Genomic DNA, 21,502 nt, shown 5'->3' on the forward strand with positions numbered 1-21,502 from the left:
ATCATTTCCCAATTTTTTGTTATCAAATAAAAAATTTCCAAAATTTTCAATTAATTTCAAAATTTCCAAAATGCTAGTTACTTTCTTTTGTGCTTGTTCAATTGCCTTGGTTCAATTTCTTTAAAAAAAAACCCTAATCTCTTCTCTCCATTTTTCACAACCACATTCCTCAACAAACTCTAAAATGTCGAGCGATCTTTCTCTCCTTTTTCAGTCATGTTTTTCTCTTGATTGCTCTCCAAAACTTCCTCTTCACCATGTCATCGAAGTCCTTCAAGTCTACTTCAATCTCCTCTTAGCAGAAGTCCTCTTGCAATACTAGTTGAGGGCCTCATTATGCAAAGGATAAACAAACCCATTTCAATCTTACTGGTGATGAATCTCTAAGGAGTTCAACTTGACCCTCAATGGAATAAGAAGTGACTCAGGCAACAAAAATGCCTCTTCCGATAAGAACACTTGATGTTCTCCTTACCATTATTGACTTTTGAAAAAGGTAAGGGGTGCTATGGATTTTATTACCAATTTCTTGAAAGGAAATGGGTATGGAAATGAGACATTTTTGCAAGAGATGGACAAAATGGGTTTGGTAAAACCTAAAAAAGTGGAGGAGGAGTTTATAGCCTTTCTTCCTTATCCTAGGTTTGGATCAGAGAGTTAGGCATGGGTAAGAAAGAAGACGAAGATGAGATGTTGTTTAAGAATTTTCAGCTTAAGATTGGAATTGTTGTTGGTATAAAGGGTTCAAAAGGAAAATTATTTCGGTTTAAGGAGCACAATGAGATTTATGCACAAATACTGAATAGGGAGTGATATCATCGAACTGTTGATTTTGATTTCTTGGAGACAATTAAAATTTCTCTTAGGGAGAAGTTTGCAAAACTTTATAATGAAACTTTTTGCTTGGAATCTTCTAATGTATACCCAAAAGTGACTGCCTATTTCTATTGGAATCTATTTGTTCTGTCTCCCACACACATTCAGTTCACTATGTGTGAAAAAGCTTTTGATGTAGATGTTAATTTGTTAGCTAACATTTTGAGAGCAGAAAGTGTGAATTTATGCCTATTAATGTTTCAAATGAAGAGGTGACCAAATTTCTAACTGAGGATAAGATCCTAAAAAGAAGTATAACCTCCTCTAGGTTGCCATCTTTCAACATTTTGATTTATAAGATTGTGATAAACTGTATCAAACTCAAGGTTGCATCAAGAATAGGTGTCTCCAAATTTGAAGCCAAGATAATGTGAGCCATTAGGAATGGAGTAGCTTTCTCTCTACAACACACCATTCTATTACACATATATAAGATGGTGATGAAAGACAAAGGCCAACTTTCTTATGGCGCCTTGGTGACCATATTGTTCTAGCACTTCCAGATTCAACCTCCTTCAAGCCTTTACTCTAGAACACTTCCGTATATGCAAATTGGGTTCAAAATGATCTCTAAAATGAGATTGAAAGATATCTACAATGTTTGGCAGCATATGAAGAAAGCGTTTGCTAGTTCTGTTAAGACTAGCACTGCGGTTGAGAAAAAAGAGGAAGAGAAAGAGTGTAGTCTCCAAGACTTTTAAAAGAATGAGACTTGTTCTTTCGCTAAAGAGATGAGGACGAGGATGAAAATGAAGAGGAGACTTTCTTTGACACTATTGCTATGAGAAATCTAGTTACTAGCATGGCTAAATCTAAAGAAGAGGCTGAGGAGAGTGAGAAAGAACAAGAAGAAGAGAGTGAAGAAGAAGAAGAAGAAGTAGGAGAAAAAGTGGGAGAAGAGGAAGACAAAAATGAAGAAGACAAGGAAAGTGACCAAGAGGAAAAAGAGATTGAGAAAGAAATGGATGATGAAGGTGATGATGCAAATGATGTCTGAGGAGAAGATGAAAAAAAAATGAAGAGGAAAATGACCTACACAAGGGTGCTGAGGATGTATAGAAACACGATGAACCTAAAGGTGGAAACTTTAATGTTCAGGCTGAAGGCATAGATATAGGGGAAGTAGCTGAGAAAACTCCTTTCTTGAAGCAGGTTGTAGGACAGACTTTTAGTGAGACTCAAGTCAGCCGTTCTCCAATAGATGTAGAGGACATCTATGCTTCTCACTTTCTTGAAGCTTTCATTGGAGATAAGGAGAAACATGCTGATGTTTAGAGGGAGCAACAAACATCTAAGGTACAATATGATCTTCCATCGAGTTTGGACATCCCTCCAGTATAATTTGTAGAAGCTAGTGTTCAGACAAAACCAAATGCCAACTATCCTTGGATTCTTGAACTCCTTATGGAGATTAAAGCACATCAATATGATATAGATGTTGAAATGCAAAAGTTGCACACTTCTCCGATGAAAAGGTGAAGAACATAAACTAGCAAGCTGTCCAAAATATGGCTAAGATCAAGAATGCCTTTGGTCAATGCATGGCCAAGCTTGATGAGACCGTGCAGAACAAGAGGATTTCCATCTTATCCACATCCCTAGAAACCCTTGACTCTTGAAAAATGTTCATATCTTTGTGGGTTTTTGTGCGGTTTAAACTTTTGGTGTGTTTTTATGATGGTTAAAAGTGTTTAGTTTGATATGCAGAACTGTTAAGACCTTCTTGATGCATACAAAAAGGGGAAGACTTATGCATATTTTAAGTGTTTGATGTGTTTTTGCAAAGTTATGTGGTTGCTATTAGTAAATATTATGCTTATCTAATGTCTGCTTGTTCACTTATTCATAAATCCTATGAGTTGTCTTGTTCAAGTGTTGTTTTGCAGGTTAATATAAACTTTATTTTGTGATCAAGAGAGAAAATACAAAAAGAATATCTTAGGCCCTATTTGGTAACCGGCAAAATAGTAAAAAATTCTATTCTTTTATTCCAAGGAGTAGTTTTGGAATAGAAATGCGTTTGGTACAAATTTTGTTCATGGGAATAAATTTCTATTTTTTTGTTTCCGGAAGTAGATTTGGAACAAAATCAAGAATAAACAAAAAATTAATTCTTGTTCCCAAGATCAATTCTAGAATCAAGCCCATATTTTCTCTTTTTATTTTCTTTTTTCTTGTTCTTCTTCCCTTTTCTTCTTCTTCATCTACTGTCATCGCCGCAGTTGCCATCCACCACCGTCCACCGTCCACCACTGCCGGCCGCCGACAACCGGTCTGGAGATCTCGCTAAAGGCAAGCCCAACCACCGGTGAGGCGGGCCTTAGCCAGCCACGGTGAGGCTCAGCCTCGCCAGCCTCGTCGAGCCTCGCAATGGCTTAGCGAGGTTGCTCACCCAGCCATGGCTCGGCCGACGAGGGCTGGCCTCGTTGAGGGTTAGCGACGCTCTAATGAGGTCGTCGACCCTCTTTTGGCCAATCGCCGATCATCCTAAAGCCGGCAACCGACCACTTGAAGAAGAAGAATAGGAGAAAGAAAGGGAAAAAAAAAGAAGGAAAAAGGTAATAAAATTATTTAAAAATTAAAATAAAATGATTTGGAGTAGAAATTTAAAGCACGATACCAAACACAATTCTATTCTGGGAGTTGAAATTTTGGATAGTTACCAAACGGCTTAAAATGCTCGTAGAAGTTGTTCCCGGAACATAATAAAAAATAATTAATTCTTATTAGAAATTATTCCCAAAAACATAATTGTTATCAAACGTGACTTTAATGTACTAGAAAAATCTGCCATTGAGTGTTTGCACTCATAAGTTATAATTTTTTGTTGATTCTATAGTAAAATCTAGCTAATAAGCCGTCAACGTGGAAGAGTGGACATAAACTTAATCTAAGAAAACTACTATAAAATCTTGTGTGCTTTTTTTCTCTTTGATTAACTCTCTCTATTTAAGTTTGTTGCTCATTTACACATTTTTGCAAAAGTCTGGTGTTTCGGAAATCTGTTTTTGATCCTCATCTAGATTTTACTAGTAACTTATTTTATTCTGCGTTCATTTGTCAAGATTTTCTTTAAACACTTATTCACCCCCTCTAGGTGTTAGTTCTAGCTTTATCAACTATTTATATCAATTTCCTTATATATTTGTCGATACCTAAGATGGTTATTTTCTGATCAAGATTGGTGGATGAATTTTGGAAGATGTACCACAAAGCTAAAGAATCAAGAGATCAAGTCTCCATGTCATTAATGCATTTTCTAGTTTCTAAGTCTTTAATTGATTTCTAATCCCCATTTCTTTAATGTTAGTCTATTTCCTATGTCTTAGTTCTTCTATAAATGGAGGAGAGTTCCCAATCGTAATGCAGAATTGATGAATATATGAAATTTTGATGAAATATTTATTTGATTCTTTATCCAACATTTGCATGAGTGAATATTTATTTGATTCTTTATCCAACATCGTTGGTGGTATATCAAACAGTTCTTCATCCTTGATCGATGGAGCAATCCTTTACGCCTTGGTAGTAAGGTTGCATCTATCCCAATTTTTTTCTTGGCTAGCAATTTGTGCCTTTAAAATTCAATGGTGAACCTCTCATATCCTTTGTCCTCTACATATCATTTCATTATCATTTTTCACATTGCTTCCAAACACTTAACTAGAAGATTCCCGTTTCAGAAATCACTAGTTCCACGCACGCATCATTTACGCTCTAACAAAATCATGTGGAATAATTATGTTGGACATAAATTTTAAGATGGTTTTGACAGGATATATATACACACACATATAAATATATATTTACAGATTTGAGATAAAGGTTTAGTATATTCCTTAGTATAAACGTGCATAGCGACTATGACTTTCAAAAGACGAGTTTCAACTTTGATAAGGTGCTGGACTAAATATTCATAAGCACCTCAGACTTTCTCATAGCCACCATCTCCTTTTTTAAGGTCTTCTAGATATAACATATGCATTGACATACATTCATCATTCATAGCCACAGCACATCATTACAGAGCTACAACTTAACTGAGCAATTGTACAAATGACTACACGATTAGGTTTTGATATCAAGTATGCGTGTACACCTAAGTCTCAAAAAACGTGCAAATTTAAAGATTAAATCTACTTTGCCAAGTAGTAGTTGCTTACCAAAAAAGAAAGTATTAGTTAACTTAAATACATTTGATGTATTTGCAATAGAATCTCTCTATCACTTCCCTTAAACATCACTACTCACCTAAATCCATCTCGATCCAAAGCTTTGATCTCAAGTTATGTGAACTCCCTTTTTGAAGGAAATTTTTAGATTTTATAAGTATCATCTCATTAATCATTTGATTAATACTTGCTTAGATATTGAAATTCCATTAACCAAGAAGTCGAATTTGAAAAAGAAAATGAAATGGGGCTAGGCTTCACTTGCTCGGATCTAACCGTTTCAATCTGGGTCGGGCCAAAATTCTCTCGCGAGGTTCGGGCCCAAGTAGCCAGGCCCCCAATTTGTGGCGGATTCCAGACGTTGACTCGAGAATTCACCAACTGTAATTTAAAATCTGTATTCTTTTTCATCCTATGTCCTCCTTCACAATCCAGAAGACCGAGAAAGATTATGCTCGCTTCACCTATCGCTTCCTCAGTTTCGCCGTTCAGCTTCCGTGTCCTCCCTTCTTCTGATCCACCGTGCAAGCTCCTCGAAGCACATCCATCTCTGTGGCATCTCTCCAAGTGCAAGAACCTCCTCCAGCTCAGGCAAATCCCATCCCAAATCGTAAAATCCAGCCTCTACAATACCCAGTTCGCCCTCGGCAAGCTCATCGAGTTTCAGGCGGTCTCACCATCCTCCCTGTAATCATGCATGTTTATTAGAATTTGGACGTAGTTAATTTTAGTCCAAGACTATAAAGTCTCCCCTAAATTGCAGCATTACGGATGCTTCATAGATCTCTTGGGTAGAAATGGACAAGAATCAATGAATGGGAAACCGATGGTGCTATTTGGGGTTCTCCGCTAGAAGATTGCCGAGCTCATCAAAAAGTCAAGTTGGGTGAAATTTTTGCTCTGCATCTTTTCGAAGCGGAACCTGATAATCCTGGCGCTTATGTGCTCTTATCAAACATATTATGCAAAAGCCAATAGGTGCGACGATGTGGCGAGAATAAAAACCAAATTGAATGATAAGGGAATGAGAAAGGTTCCTGGGTCTACATCAATAAAAGTAGATAGTGTGGCTCATGAATTTCTCGTGGGTGACAAAACACATCCTCAGAGCAAAAAAATATACATGATGTTGGATGAAATAGACAGGCTTTTGGAAATGGCTGGGTTTGTGCAGGACACAGCCCAGGTGCTTCACGACATGGATGAAGAGTGGAAGGAGTGTGCTTTAAGTAACCACAGGGAGAAGCTGGCGATTGCGTTTGGGCTGATTAGTACTAAGCCCTGGACGACCATCAAGATCGCCAAGAACCTTCAAGTCTGCAGAAACTGCCATTCGGCAACAAGGCTCATTTTGAAGATTTTCAATAGGGAGATAATTGCCCGGGATTGTAACCGCTTCCACTATTTTAGAGATGGTAATTGCTGATGTAAGGAATGGTGGTAATGAACACGTTATGAAATAGGGACAACATTTGGTAATTGTAAATTGCACTAAATTTCCGAGGACATCCTCATACTCTTCATTCTTATATAAATTGTGAACTAGATCCATCTTCAGGATGAAGCAGAAGAACCCATACTTATTTTTTGGGTGACACAAGGTGGTAATCTGCTTTCTAGTTCACTCAGATACAAGTTTGATCAAAATGGAAGCCATATAAGTTTCTTGTCTAGTTTTTTTCAGTTCACCCCTCAATGTTGGAGACTTGCTTGAAGGAGTTCTGCCTAGCCGTGGCCAAGATAGTCTTGTCGGCAACTATGAAATAAGCTGCTCCAGCGACTGCCATAAGAATGAAAATATTCCTGTCAGATAATCGCAATATATGGTCTATTACATAAAGGTTTATGATGCAAAGCCATTGATCACTGTCAGTATGATTAAAGTCTAACGACCTGTTGAGATAATGAGTGCTTGAGCCGAGTGGTTGAGGTTTGCTCTTGCCCAGGGCAGCATCCTTGCACTAGCCAACTGCATAGTTAAGCATGTACATATTGAGAAAAAAGAAGTACGATAAAAAGACACCCTTGAATTGAACAAAAGTTTCAGCCGAAGAAATTGAAAAAGATTACTCACAGTCGGGATGGCTGTTGCTATCCCTGCCAAAACAGCCGCCTTAGCTCCAGCTTTTACACCCTCTGATGCACATCAGAAATTTAGATTTAAGCCATTTTGCAGAAAACGAGGAGACAGACAGTAAATTTGGAAAATCAAGGTAAACATAGTTCATGGACTTTCAATGTAACAGAATGTTGAATACCACGAGAGCAACGTTTTGCCATGGTCAGCCTTTGGTCGAGTGAAGCCAAGCTGGTTTTCTCAAGAGGAGATCCGGTGACGTTACTGTTGGCCATTGATGTATTGTGATGAGAAGATCCTAGTGAAAACAGTAAGAGAGGGAGAGAGTCAATTTGCAAAGAGGACTTGTGTTTAGGAAGCTTTGCCTGAAGAGGGAGTGAGTTAGTGCAGTGTTATTTATAGCGGTCACATGGACGAGAAAGAGACGGAGAGAGAGAGTATCAGGTGGTGTTGATGGTATTCAAATTCCAACGTCGTCCGTCACTTGTTTTCCTTCGGTTTCTTTTTTCTGCTCTGTTCTGGTCGGTTGGTTCTTTGGCTGTGCGCACAAAGTGTACAGGTACACTCCTTTCTCACCAAGAGGGAAAGGATGATCTAGATTCATGCGGATTCAATGCATCTAAATTCTTGAATTATGTGGGTTCTTAAGGCCTATCCGATCCAAAGATTTGGTGTTGAGCCCAAAGAACCAGATAATTTTAGAAAATATTAAAGAAAACCTAACGTCAAGTATCAAATCATTAAATTATGGGACACAAATGCCTCTAATAATTATATTTAATCTTTATTATTTTTCTAATTCAGTGTTTAAAAATAGACAACCAAAATCGATCTTTAAATGTCTTGAAAGATTATCCAATAAAGGTACAAGATCTCCAGACGTTTAGCCATATAAAAATGGAACCCACCTTGGAAATCTTCCTGAAATAGGATCCTGAATTGCAAACGCCACTTCGGTGGAATTGTTTTTCAGAGGATAGCTCCTTAAACAATACATACATGACCCACGTGCAGGTACTAAGTTTTTGAATGCTTTATTGAAGTGTTTTAACCCGTATCCGCACAAAATTTATCCAACAGCATCAGAGGGACGGAACCGACATTTCTTGAAAAATGGTCAGTAAGACTCAAAATTTTACGAAAGAAATCATCCGGAAAAGAATGAAACTCGGTTGGAACTAAGCTTGGGATCACAGCGTGGAGCAGAGTATTTCACAGAGATTGCAGTTTCTTGATCCAGATAAGCGGATAGGATCGTGGAATGGAGCTGAGAAAACCGCACCATTGAAGAAGACGACGAATGATGGGTGTTGGGTTCCGCCCACATTATTTGTTCTATTGCTTTATGTTTCGCTCTGACATTGTGATCCATGAGAGAGTTGGACACTACTACCCTAAAACCATGGGCACCGCATGGCCCTATGCACTAGATATTTAGAGTGATCCTCAAAATTCAATTGCTGTGGACCGATTAATCACAGTCATTAACTGTTATGTTAGTTTTTAGATAAATTGAAATTTTGTCGATATTCTCTTCTTTTTTTCGGTCATCGGAAACACACTGTGTTTAGTACTTCGAGTAGGGGTGAGTATGATTTCGGAGTAGATACGGAACCGAATCAAACCAGTGGAAACCAATTTGGTTCCAGGTTCCAAGGTATGTAGAGTAGTATCTAGGTTCCAAAAATTGGAGAACCGGTTTTGACGGGGAGTTGTAGGTTCTAACATAGAACTTGAAACCTAAAATATAGAACAAGTTTTTGAGCTTACATTGTTCTTTGTTTTTGCTTGTTGGCTTTTGCGACTCAATCTCCTACTTGATTGGCCTCTCTAAAACATGGTATGATTTGGGTATTCTTGAAATGGGCTAACTGAAGCTAGCTGGTGATAAGGTTTCGCGCATCACAAGCCGGCAAATCACAATCAGTTGGTAATCATGTTTCACGCATACTCTAAGTAGGGGTGAGTAGAACTTGGAGCCCGCTGTCCGAACTTGGAACTTACCTTTTCACAAGTTCAAGGCCTAATAGGTTCTTCTTTTTTTTTTTTTTTTTTTTCAGTTTTAGTTAAGCAAAATAAAAATGAACGCAGCCCTAAAAATGGAAACTTGTTGTTTGTCAACAGTAACAATCCATAACAGATAAACACTTAAAATAAAATAAATACTAAAAAGTTCAAAACATGTAATGTAAAACATAAATTATAAAACTTCAATCCTCAATCATCCATGGAAAATTGTTTAAAATTCTAACCACTTAAAATCAAAATAAACAATATCATAGTTGTCACTTAATAATAGTTTTAAATTTAAAATTACTATTAACTAAACAAAAATAATTATTAGAAAGCCTCACAACATATATTCATTTAGTAAATTCTATTTATTGATGATAATCTTCTCATTAAAACAAGCCATATCTTAAGAAAAGGAGAAGAAATAAAATAAAACATTTACTCATTAGATATATAAAAAGGAATTACAATATATAAAGATAGAGATGACAAGATGAAAGGAAGCACAACACAAAAATAAAGTGAGTCAAAAAAGATAATTAGGGATTTTAGAATTCAGGTCTGGTTCCTTCCAATTCGCGTTTAGTTCCCATAGGAACCAAGAACTGAACTGGGAATTAGTAGTTCCTAAAAAAGTTGAATTGGGAACCGAACCATTTCTCCCTAGAATCTAGAGCCGGACTGGTTCCCACCTATCTAGTTCTTTGATTCCTAATTCTACCCTAAAATCATGCTTACCCCTAACTTTAAGTATGTATTGAGATGAGTTCATGATCATATTCCACCACCGTTCTAGGATTTAGATTGTGTTGTCTAAACAAAGTGATTTCTTGATTTCCACATGTTCCATGGAATTTCCAACTAGAAGATCCAATGAGGGTGAGTTCGACTTTGAATTTCCCCGTTGAAAAACCACTCTTCCATTCAATTAAAACCCCGATTTGTAATTTTAACTTTAATTCTAGGTGTAGCCATGCTTCTTCTGTCCAACGGCTGAGAAGAAAGAGATGATGCTTTCTGGGTGCAGTCAAAATTAGGGGTGTTAAAAACCGAACAAAAAACCTAACCGAATTGAAAACCGAACAAAACCGAATTGAAAATTCGGCCTCATTAAAAACGAATTTTTTTTATTAGTTAACCGAACCGAATGGAACCAACAACTGATAAGAGCTTATTTCTTGAAAACGAAAAATATGTACAACAGAAAAAAAACGAAAAAAAAAAAACAAATGCAAAAACCAAAAATTGAAAGCTAAAAACCAAAAACAGAAAAATCCAACCCAACCGAACCAAAATTTCAGTTCACTTTGTATTTGGTTCGGTTCATAAGTTTTTCCTAATAAGTTTTTAATGGTTCTTCGCAAAAAAATGAATTGAACCGAACCGGTGATACCCCTAGTCGAAATGTGTATGGCCCAAGTCCAGCATAGACCCAAAGGAGACCCAAAAAATCCCAACGCTGCAATGAGGCCCATTTCGATTTCCTGAGCCTTTTTCTTGCCATTCTCTGATTGAGACCAAATAAGAATTCTTAATAATCTCTGTTGATTGGAACAAAGAAGAGGCGGTATTCTCTGAGCACACCAATTAAGGCGCAGGCACATGAGGATATCCCATTTCTCTTTCCAATCGCACATAACACACTTCTCATTTGCATAAATTATGTTTCAGCAAAAGAACATAATGACCGAGCAAACATCACCCCCGAGAAATGGGAAAATAGAGCATTTAGATTAATCTCAGCTTTCCCAGGTGAAATCCCAGAGGATCACACAACAAAATTGCTTGAATGATCAAGAATGACCCAGAATAAGAAATTACAATTAACAAGAGGAGAGGGAGAGATGAGTGTAGCGAAGCTGCAAGTGTGTAGTGGTGGTACGTAATTAGAGTTTTGGAACTTGATAATTAATATATATATATATATATATATATATATATATATTTCTTTATTTGTGGACTCAGTATAAGATGGTTCATATTAAATCTCCTAATCCTTTATTAGTAAGCGAATGCTCTTTTTTAATCAGTCTTTGTAATTTGATTTTATTACATATTTGCGTTCCCCATCTATAATTATAAGAAATTAATTCTCCTTAAAAGAGTAAGTGATAAATAATTTGACCATCATTTTCGCCTGTTGTTTTATTGCGAACTTACATATCTATAAAATTTAAACATTTTCGGATACACACAACCCAAACATTATTACCCATTCGACAGCCACCATATATCACTTAATCCATCCTTCAAAATGGCCCCATCACTCGGTACCCAAATGAAATTTGAAAGTAAATTGACCCAACCATTACCATATCGACCTACTTTCACATATTTTGATTACAAGCAAGTTTGGTGGAAATACCTTCTTAAGGCAAAACGCTAACGAAAACACATTTGATTTGTATATATATCAGAATTCCCTAGCCTAAAGGAATAATTTTTCTTAATCAAGTCCTAACTAGAGAGTAATGGGATAATCAGTAATCAGCAAAAGATATTTGGAATTCAAGACAAGAACAGTCTCTTACCTATCTGACCTGATTCCGAGAGGAATTCAAAAGAATAAGGGTGCGTTTGGTAATAATTTTTGCTCAAAAATGATTTTTTTTTATTCTACTCTTGAGAATAATTTCTAAACTTTTGAAGACGCTTAGTAATTGACCAAAATTTTTATTTCTAAAATAGAAATACGTTTGGTAGAACTCTTAATTTTTTTTTTGTTTCTTTTAATTTTTAAAACTTTTATTATTTTTCTTTTATTTTCTTTTTTTTTTTTCCTTTTCTCTTCTTCTTCCTCCTTCTTTGTGGCTGGTCACCAACCACAGTGGTGGTCGAGATTGACTTGGCGAGGTCCAGTGAGCTCACTGGCTAGGTGAGCCTCAGCTTTGAAGATCTAGGCGAGGCTCGGCCTTGCCAATTGGCATGAGGCTAGGCCTCACCAAGCCAAGGCGAGGCTAGCCTTGCCAAGCCTTGTGAGGATAAGGCTTGCAATGACCAAGGAAGCCTTTGAAGAGCTTGTCGTACCTCCCTAGCCGGTGGTCGGCCATTGCCAGTGGCAACGGTTACAATGGTCGGTGATCGACTAGAAGGAAGAAGAAGAGAGAAAGAGAAAAAAAAAAAAGAGAAAAAAGAAAATGTTGGACTTGATTTTAAAATTGTTCCCGGGAGCAAGAGGTAGCTTTTTTCTACTTTTTAGTTTTGTTCCAAATCTATTCTCAGGAACCAAAAAAAAAAAAAAAATTGTTTTTGAGAATAAAAATTTACCAAATTGATTTCTTTCTTTTTTTGTTCTAAGGAACAAAATAATAGAATTGGACACTATTTGAAGTGTCACTAGACAAAGCCTTAGAGTTGTGCTCTTTACACCAGTAATGATCTTGAGCATAATCGCTTTGAAGTTATACATTCGTCACGTTAAACTGCTAGTTATGTTTGTCAATTATTGCTGATAATACTTTCACTCATCTAATAGCAATAGTGTAGTTTAATTATATGAAAATTCAAAATCAAATAATCTTAAATCTTCATGATTTATTCACAACAAGAGGGATGAAAAATATGCAATTATTAATAAAGACTATAATGTGCACAATGACATTATGCTAAAACCTTTCTTAAATTAGCTATCACATAATAATCACAACTAAGTAGGGAAAACTAATGTGAGCCATAGTAGTTGTATATCATTAATTGACACAATCCCTTCCATGTACTACAACTATAGTTCTCTATTTATTATAATCTATAAAATGAGAAGTATATAAATGGTCCAACTATGATGTCTTTGTTGGAGACTATCCCATTAAACATTAATCTATTTTCATCATGTATACTAAATTAAAAAACAGGAAATATCAAAAACACAAATGAGCTCGAAGTGTCAAATAGACTTAATGAAATCATAATTCAATATCATTAGTAATGTTCAATTATACCTATCCTTTCAACATGTTCATATGACTAATGTGAGTCATTCTCTCTCACTTGGCCCATATGATTTTTCTTTCATGATTTAATAAAGACCATAATGTGCACGATAACATTATGCTAAAACCTTGCTTAAATTAGCTATCACATAATAATCACAACTAAGTAGAGAAAACTAACGTGAGTCATAGTGGTTGTATGTCATTAATCGACACAGTCCCTTTCATGTACTACAACTATAGCTCCCTACTAAATATAATCTATAAAATGAGAAGTATGTGAATGGTCCAACTATGATGCCTTTGTTGAAGACTATCCTATTAAACATTCATCCATTTCTATCATGTATACTAAATTAAAAAACAGGAAATATCAAAAACACAAATGAGCTCAAAGTATCAAATAGACTTAATGAAATCATAATACAATATCATTAGTAATATCCAGTAATGGCTATCCTTTCAACATGTTCATGAATTATTTTGGGTGGCAATCCTTTTGTAAGGGATGTGCAATCATAAAGTTGATACTAATGTACTCAATTGACATTCTCTATTTTTGAAACTTATTTAATAGACAAGTATTTAATTTCCATATTTTTAGCACAATTGTAATACTTGTTGTTCTTAGAGAATAAAAAACTACTGCAGAGCTATCACAATAAATTTTCAATGCTTGGCAATATTGTTGATAATAATAAAACCTAAAATAAAGTTTCGCAAACATAACCTATGAATAGTGTTCTCAAAGCAATGCCACAAACTCAACCTTCGTATTGGATGCAACAATGATAGACTACTTCACTTATTTCCATGAAATTGTCCCTGTAGCAAAAGGGAATAAGTAGCCAAATGTTGATTTTCTTGTGTTAGCACATCCAACTAAGTTTGAATTTAAACATCCAATCAACTAAAGATTGTCAAATCTTTTATAATTGATCACATGTTTCTTAGTTCCTAACAAGTATCTAAGAACTTTCTTTGCAACCTTTGATTAGGATACTTTGATACCCAAACTAATGTCTAATAATCATCATGATCTTATGTTGCCTTATTTATGTTTTTCATTTCAAAATTCTTAGAGAGAAATTTATTGGCTTCATGTAACAAATCAAAATCATTAGTAGCAAGTAAAATGTCGCCAACAAACGTAACTAAAAAAAAATAGACTTGCTCATGTGTAAAGGAGAAAGGAGAGACAGTGGAAAGGCAATGGTAATCTGAAATAGCAAAATAATTAAATGCGTAAACTAAAAAATGGAAAAAAAAAATCCTTTTATAAATAAAACCGAGCAGGTAACTTGAAATTCAGAATTTGCCGAGACCTGATTTTGAAATTTTCCCTCTTATGGCCTCTCTCTCTCTCTCTCTCTCTCTCTCTCTCTCGCCCTATGGGAAAATCATGTTTTTTTTTTCTTTTTCTGCCAATTCCCAAAAATGCAACCTCCTCTCTTTGGGGCTGAAATTGTCCGTAACAAGAAAAGAATAAAATGGGAAATCCATAAATCCAGAGAGAAAAATATGGAAACACGAAAAAAATTCTTTCTCCCGTTACCTGCTAATTCATTAGGTGTAGGGCTGCTGAGATACCATTTTCCTTTTCCTATTTCTTTCCCTTTTTACCTTATTCGGCTTGTGAATTTGTCATCATGCAGGGAAAAGTAATTAGTAATTTTGGGTTTCAGTTCCGGACTGCCCAGCTCTTTTTTTGGTGCCGAATTTATTATCATCATAAAGTCCTTAGTTTTTCTTCCTGAATTGCCTTCTTTTTTTGCTCTGTGTACTTATGAGGGGATAAGATTGCTGTGTATTACTCCCTCGTTGGTCAATGTATATTGGGCCAACACGCTCGGTGGTATGTATAAAACAAGCGTAGCTAACCGCTAGAGGGCCTTGCTTCCACGCTTCTTTCTATCACCATGAAACTGAACATGGAACTTGTGATGTTGCTACTCCTGTTTTTCAGTCTTTCTCCATGTGAGATGGCAAATGTTTCCAACGAGGATGATTTAGACTTGAAAACATAGGTTAAAACGATGAACAAGCCATCCGTCAAGACTTTTATGGTAACTCGGTAATTTTCCTTCAAACCCCCCTTTTTTCAGTCTTTTCTCCATGTGAGATGGCAGATATTTTTTTCAGTGCTGCTCGACCGATAATTAATTGTATTTGATTTTATCAAGACTGAAGGACGAAACTCGATCCACTGTGTTGATATTAACAAACAACTGTTGCTCAATCATCCTCTATTGAAAAATCATAAGGTTCATGTAAGGTTCATGTAAGAATTTACCATAAGGATGATTTAGACTTGGAAACATAGGTTAAAACGATGAACAAGCCAGCCGTCAAGACTTTTATGGTAATTCGGTAATTTTCCTTCAAACCCCCCTTTTTTTAGTCTTTTCTCCATGTGAGATGGTGATATTTTTTTCAGTGCTGCTCAACCGACAATTAATTGTATTTGATTTTATCAAGACTGAAAAACGAGACTCGATCCACTGTCTTGATATTAACAAACAACCGTTGCTCTATCATCCTCTATTGAAAAATCATAAGGTTCATGTAAGAATTTACCAGTTTCTCCGAAATTAATTGATAAATTTGCAGACCAATATTAGATAATTTAGTTGGACTGGCCTGCTTGATACTTCTATAATCAATTTTTCTTCTTGTGACAGAGCCAAATCTACATGTCACAAGCCTACACAAAACTTCTCCGAATGCAAAATCGGTAGGATTTGGATTGAAAGAGCTGTGCCCCATCAGAACTGTACCCATTCGTCGAGTAACAAAAGAAGATTTGATGAGCGCAAGATCCTTACCCAAGATACCGTTCGTCACAGCTACGACCTACGAGGCAAGGCAAAACAAACCTCCTTCAAATCAACATGTACGATCCCTCTCTCCCATGCTTACATGCACATCTACACGCATTCAATGATATTAGTGATTTTCTTTTTTTTTCAAATCTACTAATGAGGTTATGTGTCTATAAATTTCACAAGACCGCATGTCAAATGTTCACTTAGTACAATCTCAAAATTTGTTCTTTCCATGAATTGTGTACAAAAAGAAATTAATACATATTTAAAAGTAAGACCAATAGGCATAGGTGAATAAGAGATTATTTATTATTTGTAGATGGTTTAAGTTATAAATGATCATTTGTAAGTGGTTTCTCTATCAAACAACATAGTAGAAAATATTAAATACGGAGCAGGTAGAAGTGTGGCAATCTACAATATAACGATTGCTCGTGACTAATTCAATTCACATAATGTTTGGCTTTCGACCGATTCCCTAAAGCATATTAGCATGATTGCACCTGGTCGAGCGGTCAGTTATTTTTTAAGTAGGACAATGCCATAGGTTTTCTGGTCACAAGAAGTTCAATATATAGTGAAATGATTTGAGAGAAAAATCTCTTATTTTCCGAGGTTGCACCATAGTTATATGGCAATACCCTTTCTCGATTGTTCACATATTGGACAGAGGAGCTGTGAAGATGATTGTCAATTCTTAATTGAACCAATTTTCATCGCTGATTTTCAAAATCCAAACTAGATGTCGGAGATAATTTGAATTTTATTGACTAAAGCGTTGTTGTCTTAAGGTGATGGCTACCGCAATGGGTACCATAATGTACTATGTCCGTGTTTCATTCAAGCGTCGATGGAAGTGGTTTTTATTTAAGTCAATGAGAGGATAATATCAACAAAATTTCAATTTATGTAAAAACTCACGCAGCAACTAATGGCTGTGATAGAACGGTCCACAACAGATTGAATTTTGAGGATCACTCTGAACATGTAGTGGATATAGGGCAATGCGGCGCCCATGGTTTTAGGACAGTAATGTCCCAAACCAGTGGCCTGCCGGCCTCTCTCTCTCTCTCTCCACAGAGGAAACAGAGGTTTAATGCGTGTGTGAACATAAAGTCATATGAAAACAACATAGGAAAAAGGCCTTACGGATCACTGTGTCAGAGTGAAACATAAAGCACTTGAACGGAAAATGTGTGCGAAACCCTACACCCATCATTCGTCGTCTTCTTCAATGCTACGGTTTTCTCGGCTCCATTCCACGACCCTACCGCTTATCTGGATAAAGAAACTGCAATCTCTGTGAAATGCTCTGCTCCAAGCTGTGATCCCAAGCTTAGTTCCAACCGACTTTCATTTTTTCCAGATTATTTCTTTCGTAAAATCTTAAGTTTTATGAAAATTTTCTCCAGAAATGTCGGTTCAATCACTCTGATGTTGATGGAGAAATTTTGTACGGATACTGGGTTAAAACATTAAAATAAAGAATTCAAAAACTACTTCCGCATGTATCAATAAAAAAATTCCTCCAAAGTGGGGTTTGCAATTCAGGATACAATTTCAGGAAGATTTCCATGGTGGGTTCCATTTTTGTATGGCTGGATTTATGAAGATCTGGTACCTGTCTTTGGATAACTTTTCAAGATATTTAAAGATCAATTTTGATTGTCTATCCTTAAACACTGAATTAGAAAAACAATAAAGATTACGCACTATTATTAGTGGTATCTATGTGCCTTTTATTATACCATAATCCACATAATTCAATAATTTTGGTGCTCGACATTAGGTTTCCTTTTGATTTTATCTAAAATAATCTGATTCTATGAGCCTAACACAATCTTTGGAATGGATAATTCTTAAAAATCCACATAATTGAAAAATTTGGATCCATGGAATCCGCATGAACCTTGGCCCATCTTTTCCCTCTCGCTAAGAAGGTAGAGTACCCGTACAATTTGTGCTTTAATCAAAGAACCAACCGACCAAAACAGACCAGAAAAAAGAAACCCGCAGGAAAACAAGTGAGACGACGTTGGAATTTGAAAACCATCAACACGACCTGCGCTACTCTCTCTCCCTCTCCCTCTCCCTCTCTCTCGTCCTCCTGCTATGTGAACCCTATAAATATCCCTGCACTGAACTCACTCCCACTTCAGGCAAAGCTTCCTAAAACCCGAGCTCTCTTTGCAAATTGACTCCCTCTCTTACTGTTTTCACTAGGATCTTCTCGTCACAATACATCAATGGCCAACAATAATGTCACCGGTTCTCCTCTTGAGAAAACCAGTTTGGCTTCGCTTGACCAGAGGCTGGCCATGGCCAAACGTTGCTCTCGCGGTATGCAACATTCCGTTACATTGAAAGTCCACGAATTAAGTTTGTCATGTTTTTGCAAAATTACTGTTCTTCTTTTTTGCAAAATGGCTGAAGTTTGAATTTCTGATGTGCATCAAACAGAGGGTGTAAAAGCCGGAGCTAAGGCGGCTGTTCTGGCGGGGATAGCAACAGCCATCCCGACCGTGAGTCTTTGCATTGCCCATTTTGTCGGGATTTCTTTCTTCTGGAGATATTTGATTTAAATGTTTTTCAAATTCTTTGGCTGAAACTTTTGTTCAATTCAAAGGTGTCTTTTTATTGTACTTTTTTCTCAATATGTACATGCTTAACTATGCAGTTGGCTAGTGCAAGGATGCTGCCCTGGGCAAGAACAAACTTCAACCACTCAGCTCAAGCACTCATTATCTCAACAGGTCGTTAGACATTAATCAGACTGACAATGATCAATGACTTTGTATCATAGATCTTCATGTAATAGACCAAATATTGCGATTATCTGACAGGAATATTTTCCTTATGACAGTTGCTGGAGCAGCCTATTTCATAGTTGCTGACAAGACTGTCTTGGCTACGGCTAGGCGGAACTCCTTCAAGCAAGTCCATAACACTGAGGCATGAAGTCAAAAACACTAGACAAGAAGCTTATGTGGCTTCCATTTCGAAGCAACTTGTTTCTGCGTGAACTAGAAAGCAGAGTACCACCTTGTATCACCTAAAAAATAAGAATGGGTTCTTCTGCTTCATCCTGAAGATGAATCTAGTTCACATTTTATATCAGAATGAAGAGCATGAGGATGTATTAAGCAATTTAGTGTAATTCACAATTACCAAATGTTGTCCCTATATCATGACGTGTTCATTACCAACAATCCTTACATGAGCAATTACCATCTCTAAAATGGTGGAAGCGGTTACGGTCCCGGGCAATTATCTCCCTATTGAAAATCTTTGAAATGAGCTTTGTTGCTGAATGGCAGTTTCTGCAGACTCGAAGGTTCTTGGCAATCCTAATGGTTGTCCTGGGCTTAGTACTGATCAGCCCGTATGCAATTGCCAGCTTCTCACTGTGGTGACTTAATGCGCACTCCTTCCACTCTTCATCCATGTCATAAAGCACCTCGGTTGTGTCTGGCACAAACCCAGCCATTTCCAAAAGCCTGTCTATTTCATCCAACATCATGTATATGTCTTTGCTCTGAGGATGTGTTTTGTCACCCACAAGGAACTCATGAACCACACTATCTACTTCTACAGATGTCGACCCAGGAACCTTTTTCATTCCCTTATCATTCAGTTTGGTTCTTATTCTCGCCACATCGTCCCACCTACCAGCTTTTGCATAAATGTTGGATAAGAGCACATAAGCACCAGGATTGTCGGGTTCCAGCTCAAAAAGATGCCGAGCAAAAGTTTCACCCAACTCGACTTTTCCGTGAGCTCGGCATGCTTCTAGCAGAGAACCCCAAATAGCACCATCTGGTTTCACATTCATCGATTCTATGAGGGCCTCCGCTTCATCAAACAATCCATTTTTACCCATGAGATCTATGACACATCCATAATGCTGTAATTTAGGGGAGATTCTATAGTCTTGGATCATTGAACTAAAATAACTCCGTGCAAGTTCTAATGAACCTGCATGATTACAGGCAGATAAAACACCAACGAATGTGATATCATCTGGCTCGAGCCCTTCATTAACCATCCTTGAGAAAAAGCCAAGGGCCTTCTCTACTTCCCCATGGACGGCCAATCCAGAAATCATTGCATTCCAAGAAGACAAGCTTTTACACTTCATGCCATTAAAAACTTGTTCTGCTGCCTCCACATTCCCACATTTTGCATACATGTCAATAAGACTGGTATATAAAGCGGTGTTTGTTGAGTTTTTGAAGTTCCTGTTTATGTAAGTGTGAATCCATTTTCCAAGATCGAGTGCACATAAGCAAGCACAAGATGGGAGAACATTTAAAAACGTGACATCATTAGGCTCCACATTAGATTTTAGCATTTCCCTGAACAGAACCAATGCCTCTTTGTAACAATTCATATGACTATAACCACCAATCATGACATTCCACGAAACCACATCCTTCTGCGACATTCCATCAAACAACCCTCGAGCTATTTCTACATCCCCACACTTTGAGTACATGTCAATAAGCGCATTGACAAGCCGTGTATTCGATCCCACCCTGTAATCCTCTATCCAACGATGCATCCACTTCCCTAATTCCACTGAACCTGACTGTGCACAAGCTGAGAGAACGGTAACCATTGTACTCTCATTCGGCATCACATTTACCTTCTGCATTCCCCTAAATGTTTCTATCGCCTCCTCAAATTGGCCACATTCACTGTATCCTGCAATCATAGCATTCCACGACACCGCATCTCTCACCGGAATATCCTCAAACAGCTGTTTGGCTTCATTCATTTGACCACTAGATGCATAACCAGTCAACAAAGCCGTATAAGACACAACATCTCTGTAAGAGCTTTTCTCGAACACCAGACGTGCACTGTCCAATTCACCGCTCTGAGCATACATACTGATAAGTGAAGTGTGCACAAAAGAATCAGACTCAAGTCCTAGCTTCAAAACATGCGAATGAATCTGTTTCCCTTCATGGGTCGACCCAGCTTTCGCACAAGACTTCAACAGGAAAGGGAAAGTATAAGAATTCGGCATCGCCCCACGCAACAACATTTGAACATAAATATCTATGGCTAAGGCCGGGGCAGCGCTCAAACAATGCCCTCTGATTATAGTGTTCCAAATCAACTGATTCGGCTCCTCGATGGATTCAAACAGCGAGACCGCATAGGACAGATCGCCAGATGGTGAGACCGCGCAAAACTCGATGAGCTTGCTGAGGGCGAACTGGGTATTGTGGAGGCCAGATTTTACGATCTGGCAGTGGATTTGCCTGAGCTGGTGGAGGTTCTTGCACTTGGAGAGCAGTGACAGAGATGGGTGCGCTTGGAGGAGCTTGTACGGTGGATCAGAAGAGGGGGGGACATGGAAGCTGAACGGCGAAACTGAGGGAGCGATAGGTGAAGCGAGCATTTTCTCGGTCTTCTGGACTGGGATGAAGCAGGGAAGAGGATGAAAAAGAAGACAGCTTTTGAATTACAGTTGGTGAATTCTCGAGTCAACGTTCAGTACCCGCCACAATTTTGCGGGCCTGGCTATTTCGGCCCAATCACTGGCCCGATCCCCGTGAGAGAATTTAGGCCCGCCCAATATTGAACCGGTTTGATTAGGGC

At 37.4% G+C, this 21,502-nt stretch overlaps 3 protein-coding genes across 3 annotated transcripts; 1 reads left to right on the plus strand and 2 right to left on the minus strand.

Moving 5' to 3' along the window:
* Window positions 1–6,483: 6,483 nt before the first annotated feature.
* LOC104428298 (early nodulin-93) lies at window positions 6,484–7,480 on the minus strand. Its single transcript, XM_010041306.3, has 4 exons — window positions 7,307–7,480; window positions 7,123–7,184; window positions 6,942–7,017; window positions 6,484–6,828 (listed from the first exon to the last, which is right to left on the minus strand). The coding sequence occupies exons 1-4, from the start codon at window positions 7,398–7,400 to the stop codon at window positions 6,734–6,736; spliced, it is 327 nt and encodes a 108-aa protein (XP_010039608.2). The 5' UTR covers window positions 7,401–7,480; the 3' UTR covers window positions 6,484–6,733.
* A 10,425-nt stretch (window positions 7,481–17,905) lies between these two features.
* On the plus strand, window positions 17,906–19,077 carry LOC104428299 (early nodulin-93). Its single transcript, XM_010041307.3, has 4 exons — window positions 17,906–18,232; window positions 18,353–18,414; window positions 18,570–18,645; window positions 18,756–19,077. Exons 1-4 carry the CDS (start codon window positions 18,139–18,141, stop codon window positions 18,848–18,850), a joined length of 327 nt encoding a protein of 108 aa, XP_010039609.2. The 5' UTR covers window positions 17,906–18,138; the 3' UTR covers window positions 18,851–19,077.
* Window positions 19,030–21,319, minus strand: LOC104436659 (pentatricopeptide repeat-containing protein At1g08070, chloroplastic). Its single transcript, XM_010049507.3, has one exon. It carries the CDS (start codon window positions 21,300–21,302, stop codon window positions 19,092–19,094), a length of 2,211 nt encoding a protein of 736 aa, XP_010047809.2. The 5' UTR covers window positions 21,303–21,319; the 3' UTR covers window positions 19,030–19,091.
* Between the last annotated feature and the right edge of the window lie 183 nt (window positions 21,320–21,502).

Source organism: Eucalyptus grandis, chromosome 3 (assembly GCF_016545825.1).
Source record: "Eucalyptus grandis isolate ANBG69807.140 chromosome 3, ASM1654582v1, whole genome shotgun sequence".
Classification (NCBI taxonomy): Eukaryota; Viridiplantae; Streptophyta; class Magnoliopsida; order Myrtales; family Myrtaceae; genus Eucalyptus; species Eucalyptus grandis.

Coding starts and splice junctions, on each gene's coding strand:
- LOC104428298 (XM_010041306.3), bottom strand. CDS start 7,400: ATGGCCAACAGTAACGTCACCGGATCTCCTCTTGAGAAAACCAGCTTG. Junction 7,185..7,306: donor GGCAAAACGTTGCTCTCGTG/GTATTCAACATT, acceptor GATGTGCATCAG/AGGGTGTAAAAGCTGGAGCT. Junction 7,018..7,122: donor TAGCAACAGCCATCCCGACT/GTGAGTAATCTT, acceptor TTAACTATGCAG/TTGGCTAGTGCAAGGATGCT.
- LOC104428299 (XM_010041307.3), top strand. CDS start 18,139: ATGGCCAACAATAATGTCACCGGTTCTCCTCTTGAGAAAACCAGTTTG. Junction 18,415..18,569: donor TAGCAACAGCCATCCCGACC/GTGAGTCTTTGC, acceptor TTAACTATGCAG/TTGGCTAGTGCAAGGATGCT. Junction 18,646..18,755: donor AGCACTCATTATCTCAACAG/GTCGTTAGACAT, acceptor TCCTTATGACAG/TTGCTGGAGCAGCCTATTTC.
- LOC104436659 (XM_010049507.3), bottom strand. CDS start 21,302: ATGCTCGCTTCACCTATCGCTCCCTCAGTTTCGCCGTTCAGCTTCCAT.